The sequence below is a fragment of the Micropterus salmoides genome, unplaced genomic scaffold (genome assembly GCF_014851395.1).
Source record: "Micropterus salmoides isolate LMB-PRFRI ecotype aquatic unplaced genomic scaffold, ASM1485139v1 Ms_hic_scaffold_14, whole genome shotgun sequence".
NCBI lineage: Eukaryota > Metazoa > Chordata > Actinopteri > Centrarchiformes > Centrarchidae > Micropterus > Micropterus salmoides.
This window is the reverse complement of record NW_024040485.1, coordinates 18,443,629-18,451,263: the sequence shown is the minus strand read 5'-3', so window position 1 is coordinate 18,451,263 and position 7,635 is coordinate 18,443,629. Positions and strand designations below refer to the sequence as shown.

General features: G+C 39.9%; 1 protein-coding gene across 1 annotated transcript; it reads right to left on the bottom strand.

Annotated features, from left to right (window-relative positions):
• Positions 1-6,553: 6,553 nt before the first annotated feature.
• Positions 6,554-7,635, bottom strand: LOC119903018 (complement C1q-like protein 2; the record flags this gene model as incomplete). Its single annotated transcript, XM_038719411.1, has 2 exons — positions 6,554-7,401; positions 7,518-7,635. Coding segments are annotated over 2 exons (399 nt in total), but the record flags the coding sequence as incomplete, so codon positions are not given.

Below are 7,635 nucleotides of genomic sequence, written 5' to 3'. Positions count from 1 at the left end.
ATAAGAAGAATAATATTACAAATTATCATGCAGTAAACATTCTCACCTCTACTGGAGTGCACTTCTCAGCCCCCACACTATTAACATAAGTTGTAATTTGGGTCCATATTTTGTTTTTGTCCAAATAAAACTATTTTATTTCATACCACTTATATGCCGTCTTCCGTGTGTCCATGACGTAAAATGAGGGCGCGGGGGGAAGCGGAAACTTGAATAGCCTATAGGGGCGTGTTATTCTAATGACGGTCGTTTTCAGTCGCAGCATTTATCAAGGCCATGTATTGCGTACACCTGGATTTCAAAGGTACGCACAGCTTCATAAATCACGTGGTGAGAGGAGTGTAAGCATAATCTTACGCCAACATATCCGCCCGTTTCTACGCAAGAATGATAAATGAGGGCCATTGAACGTGTGTGCAAAGACAGGAACCTCATGTCACAGCCACACACACAGGCTAAAACACTTCTTAGGTGTGTGGAAGTTATTCACGACAGTGAAGAAGACCAACGCTCACTATTTACATCTGCAGAGAAACACACAGAAAGAGACGCGGTGGATATTGTAAAGCACGGAGCAGGTAAAGCAACAGTGAACACAGCTGTTGGTGACGTGGGCACTACCTCCTCCACACGCGGCTCATCTGCTGCTGTGAAAACGGAATCGCGGGTGAAAAGATACCAAACGCGAGTGCTTTTAAATAAAACTGCTGACAAATAACGTCATAGCAGAGAGAGAAAGAAAGAGACAGACAGACAGTTGTAGGTGTGTGCTTCTGTGTCTGAGGGGAAGAGCAAGGTGAGCAGATTACTGTAGCCTATGTGATTAAACACAAAAATAAATTGGAGAATTAAGAAGAATTAAAATGGTGTGCAATTTATTTTCAGCTCCTTCCAGTGAAAAAGCTAATGTTATTTAATCAGTCATTATGACCATACAATTTAATGGACCCCAGTGAGAATAGTTAACATTTATACTGGTGCTGATGGGGATCCTAATAAAAATAGATTTTTTATGTTTGTGTATGCTGTCAATTATAGTTCTTAGAAAGAAATAAAATCGGAATCGGCCAAAATCAGAATCAGCAGGTCAGACCTTTTAATAAATCAGTAACTGGAATGAGCCGGGAAAACTGTAATCTGTGCATCTCTTACAGCGATAATCCTGTATGTGAACCGATATTAATACCGTAAATCCACCGTTGTGTTGGGTTTTGCACATTATGATGTTAAGTGGAAGATCAGTTGGCCTGCTGCTGTTAAATATGTTTATATATATATAAAACCCTAAATAAATAAAAAATTTAAAAAATTCCCCACTCACCCCTTGTGGGGTGGTATGTGTCATCCTCAAGCTCGGGTCCTCTACCAGAGGCCTGGGAGTTTGAGGGTTCTGCGCAGTATCTTAGCTGTTCCTAGGACTGCACTCTTCTGGACAGAGACCTCTGATGTTTTACCTGGTACAGTATCTGCTGTAGCCACTCTCACAGTTTGGGGCTCACAGTCCCCAGTGCTCCGATTACCACTGGCACCACTGTTGCTCTTACTTTCCACATCTTTTCTAGATCCTCTTTCAGCCCTTGGTATTTCTCAAGCTTCTCGTGTTCCTTCTTCTTGATGTTGCTGTCGCTTGGGATTGCCACATCTATCACTGCAGCCTTCTTCTGCTGTTTGTCGATCAACACGATGTCTGGTTGGTTAGCCATCACCAGTTTGTCAGTCTGGATCTTGAAGTCCCACAGGATCTTAGCTTGGTCATTCTCAACTACCTTAGGAGGTGTCTTCCATTTTGACCTTGGGACTTCCAGCCCATACTCATGGCAGATGTTCCTGTACACTATGCCAGCTACCTGGTTATGGCGTTCCATGTACGCACTTCCTGCCTGCATCTTACACCCTGCTGTTATGTGCTGTACTGTTTCGGGGGCATCCTTGCACAGTCTGCACCTGGGGTCCTGCCTGGTGTGGTAGACTCCAGCCTCTATTGATCTAGGCTAGAGGCCAAGATCAAGGCAACACGAAGAGAGGTTAGTCAGCTGTCAGAGCTACAGAAAGGTGCAAGGAAAGGGCTACCTAAGAAATACAATAAGCTGTCGATACCTGAGGCTCTGGAGACGAACAAAGACTTACCGCTCTGGCTACCGCCAACAGAGATACAAGGGAGAAGCAGAAGCCAGGAGAATAAACCAGATGTTCTACATCAAACCATCCAAAGTGTACTCTCAGTGGCAGGGTAATAACACAAGATCAGATCCGCCCAGGGCTGAGACTGAACAGTACTGGAAGAACATATGGGAGAAAGAGGCATCCCACAACACCAATGCTCAGTGGCTAGTAGATCTAAGAACAGATCACAGCAATCTCCCAGAACAAGATCCAGTAACCATTACAATGGCAGACATCCAAGAAAGAGTGGCAGGTATGAAAAGCTGGACAGCACCAGGCCCTGACATGTTCCACACCTACTGGCTGAAGAAACTAGCTGCACTTTATGAACGCCTGGCAGCACAAATGAACCAACTGCTAATGGATGGGACCCACCCAGAATGGTTAACCCAAGGACGGACAGTGGGTAAATACATGAGGCAAAAGTTAAACACAACTACAACACAGCAGTCATCGTTTACACACAACAACTCAAAATTGTCCACACGTGTTTCTAATGATGTGATCAAATCAGTTGTCTAGAATATAAGCCAGTTCAGAGTACACAGATGGCCCAGGTACGTTGAATGTTGATACCAACAATGGATGGAAACAATGTGAGAGGCAGAGGAGGAAGAGGTGGTGGACGAAGAGGAAGAGTACGAGGACAACAAAGAGCAAGACCAAGAATAGTAATTTCAGATCAAATACGGGCAACTGTGATAGACCATGTTCTTGTTCATGGAATGACAATGAGGGAAGCAGGAGAAAGAGTACAACCCAATTTGAGCAGATTCTCTGTGGCCACCATAATCAGGACATTCAAAGAAGAGAACAGGTGAATGTATTGTATTTCTAATTTTTGCGACTGAAAGTTTACTGTATACATTTGATACATTACATCACTTTGTCAATAGAAAGGGGACTGGAGAAAAAAGGAAAAAAGACATATACATTTTACATATGAATGCGATGTCCATTACTATTGTTACTGTATGTATACATTTGTAAATGCATTTTCCCTTGTGTAGAATGGCAAGACTACTAAATGAGGGTGGAAGGACTCCTTTGTTCTCCCAACAGCAAGAGGCTCTCATTGTTGATATGGTCCATCAAAACAATGCCATGCGACTGCGTGAAATACAGCAAAGAGTGGTGGAAGGTGATGGTGGAAGGTCTATGACCAAAACTCATTTACTACGGAAAATCTCTTATGGGCAATGGAATTGGCCTGTGGTGAGATATGTGAGGAGTGTTGTTACAGTAAGGCAGCATACAGCACTTCTGAGGGTTTTTCTCCTTTGCTTGGTTAAGGGGCAAGGTTGCATGTGGATGAAGTCTCTCAATGTATTGACTTTGATTTTGCAGTTGCTCAACAGTTTTTGAGTGTAATGTGCTTTCCATTTATAGTTTTCTTTGTTGCTTACTGTATTTGAATATACAGACATTCAATACTGGATTACTTACAGTATTTACAGAATACTATATATTTACTGTACTAACTTGTGATTACTATACTTTTTAAATTGGGAAATGTGTTTCCTCTATGCAAAAACTATTTTTCTGTAACTACATGCCCTGGACACTGTGTTCTCAATTTTTTTGATGTAGTGTCTAAAGAATGCTCTGTAGTGTTTTACATATTGACTGGCTGTGATTTTGAGCACAGATCAAATGGTTTTGAGGCAAGTGTTTGATTTTGCCAGAAGAGTCAGGGGTATTGTGAATGTAGTTTAAAGACTGGGTTTTCTGTTTAAAGTTTTGAGAATATGGGTGAAGGTTTCAAGAAATGTATCTTAGCAATTGTGAAAAACTGTAAGTCACACTTAAACAACTATTACTTTGTGTTGGTGGCCAGAAAAATAGTAGTAAGACTTCTCTCTGTGTACACGTATCCTATACAAATACAATTTTGGCTGTATTATTTGTGTCCCCCTCAAAAATTTCTCTTGAGAAATTCTGTTTATTGTCCTCTCCTATTGTTAGATGAGATTTACGCCCATGCATTTGAGGAGCTGTGTGTGAGACCTTGTGAAGAAGTGTAGCATTTTGATTGGTTGTGTCTGGAAAGGTAAAAGCAAGTCACTTCCTGTTAGATTTCTTAGGCAGAGTATTGTGTGTAGTGTTTTGAAAAAAGTTTTTTATGCAATTGAAAACTGAGTGAAAGGCTGAGAAATAGCTTATGGTTTTGGAGATTTGAGGTGTAGTTTTGCTCTTTGAGTGAGAGGTTTCAAGAATCGTGTGACATGTAAAGATTTTGTGTATAAGCAGTTGTAAGAAACTGTAATATAAGTGCGGGTTCACACCTAAAGGTCCGGTTCCTGAATCAAACTAATGTGAGGATGATATACATTCTTTTCATTTTCTTCCTTTTTTCACAAAGGCAAAACTCAAATGGTCCAAATGGAAATTGTAAACAAAAGCCATGTGGTGGAAATGTTTGATCATTGGTCATAAAGCAGGTAAAAAGGCAACAAACGCCTCCAAATATCTACCTGGATATCATACATCATGGAGCACCGTCAGGTTCATATTGGTGTTGGTCTGCAGCGAATATTAGTAGACTTTAGAGGTCTCAGCGTCTCATAAGACAGTGGGTATTAAATAATCTAATAATGCAACACTCTGAATCAGACACATTTATCACAGACCATACCACGTCTTGTTTGCATGTGTCATACAAAGTGGACCAGTGAAGTAAGTAGGCCACAATTACAAAAATCATAAAGTCGGCCCCTACAAATAGACTAGTAAAGGATACAAGCGGCTTGTGTTTACAGAAGTTATTTGTATCTCCTTATAAATTGATTAGTGCATATACATGCTACATAAAAAGTTCAATATATCAGAAAGTGCCAACCTTTAATCAAGAATAAATATTACATACTACAATAATTAGCCTTTTACGTTTATATATTGCACAAATTTTGTTGGTATCATTGTATTTTTATAGTAGCTCTTTCATATATTGATGGTAATTTTGCTATTCTTCTTCCTATAATTTGTTGAAATGGTGTTTAGACCAGAAATTAACCGCTCTATTAACAATCATTTAGCTGACGCTTTTATCCAAAGCGACTTACAGTTGCTATATATGTCAGAGGCTGCATACCTCTGGAGCAACTAGAGCTTGTGGTAAAACGGTGCAACGTTTTTAACAGGGATTTACGATGTAAATTATCAAAATAGCCTACAAAGAAATACGTTTTGAAATACGTCTTGATGCTAACCCCAAAAGTATAGTGTGTATAGTGTGTATATATAGTAGTAAGTATAGGCAAACAGGGCCTTTGTTTTTGTTGTTCACTGAAGACATTTGGGTTTAAGATCAAAAAATGTATGTATGAGTATGAGACAAGAGTTCAGAATTTCAGCTTTTATTTCCTGACATTTGGGAAACAGAGTTCATCTTGACTGTGTTTGTGCACCAAGCATCATCAATGTTAAATACAGTCCACCTCCTCTCATCTTGCCAGAGTCTTGCACTGGCAGCTCGGAACATGGACCACCTGCCGGTGTTGATGGGGCAGGTCTCTGTAACGATGTGGTCTCTGAATTCCATTGCTTGGTCAATGTGAGTCCCATTTTGTCCAGACCGGCTCTTTAGGAGCAGAATGAAGTCCAAGCTGGACCAGCGTGGCTCCTCTCCTGGCTCTCTTTCCTCTCCTCTGAGCGATCACCCCACTTGCCGTGGTGCCTGGTCCTGTTGTTTGGGCCAAGTGGATCGTCTTCATCTTTCAAAGACTGCAACTACTTATGTCAGAGGTGTTCTGGCAATAAAGCTAGAAAAAAACAAATGAAAAACAAAAGTGTAGGGAAGTTTGAAGGAGCTAGCGGCTGCTGCTTCTACAAGTGCTGCCGGTTGCCATGGCATAGTTCCAAACTTTTGGAATATAGGCTACTCTTGTTTACTTTGTATACAAAACTGTATACCCTGTCATGTCTGTACTTTAAAAGCAATTACTCAATATTTTGGGAAATACAGTACACTTATTTGCTTAATTGCTGAGTATTAGATTCAGATGTTGATACCACTTTTGCATCTGTCCAGTAAAAATAAGGCTAAAACAAAATCTGGCCACAATCACCTCTACAGCTCATCAGGTTGTTTCTCCTTGTGTGTAATTTGTCCAAAAACAGAAGTGTAACAAGTACAAGTTGTTGGTTTTACAAGTAGTTCAGTAGGTATTTTTTGTGTACTTGTACTGTTTTGGAATCTCGGACTTAGCGTAGCTGTTTCTCATTTTTCCAATCTTTAAGATAAGCTAATCATTTTTGGCTCTAATCTACAATCTTCCCATCTTCTCATCTCACATTTCTGTTTGATTATGAATTAATCATGAATGATGGCAGCAATTTTTCAGGCTGGAGTTAATGTAGCTTTATTTATTTAAATCACTTTAAAATGCATAACACACATAACACTAATGAATACACATTTTTCATATAGATTCCTCTTTACCTTAATTATTTTTGATCGGTTTAAATCTCCAGAGCTGCTATCATGAACAAATAAAAGCTAAAGTTTCCCCAACAATAAAGCTCTGATAAACCCACTCTAGACTATGTGCCCAGCACCAAATAGCTAACAGAGAAAATTACAGACTGGCTTGTGAACACAGTCAAGTATTTAGTTAGGACTTACTGTCATCAGGTAGATGGCAACCAACCTGCAATTGAATGCTAATGTTGCTGTGTCTGCTGGATGTAAGAGAAGGGAATTATTTTCCTAACTTTATAAGCTAGTGAAAAAGCTGTGTACCTGTAAGCTTGGTTTTTGTCTGTTCGCCAGTGGCCAAAAAATAATTAATGCAGCTTTAAACACACACGAGAAGATATTTTGATTTATTGTCACCCTGAAAAATGTGTATCACATCTTATTGGTTATTTGATTTCATTTTAGTGTAACATTACCACCACTTGCAACAATAATCTCCTTTTTTAAAGGCTCTTTTAGCTTATTTGAATTTTATTTCACTTACAGACGAAATAACAAATGGCCATTGAAGGTGGTGGGGCTATCATTATTATCAAAAGTCCAGGTGTTTGTCCGGAGAGAAATGTACACTTGGTCTCCCACTTCAAGCTGTAGAGTCATGCCATTGGAGACAGTCTCATAGCGGTTTCCAGCTGCATGGTTGAACGCGATAACCATCTGCTTTCCATTCTTCATCAGTTGCAGCCCTATTTGTTTAGTTGATAAACCATGGCCAGTGAAACTGAAGTAGTAGAATCCTTTGACTGGAGCCGTGAAAATACCTGTGGATGATCAACAGAGTCACATCTTATACCATTTTGAGCATAATAGCTGTTGTGCTTTCCATTTTATCCAGATGAACCCATATATCTATCAGGACACATTATAGTAAGTTTACCTGTTGTAGGGTTGTATGCGCCTGTGTTTGAGTAGATATTCTTGAAGGCCAGTATTATCTCAGCGTTAAAAGGTCCAACATTTCCAACATTGCCATAGATGCTCCAAATGCCACTCTG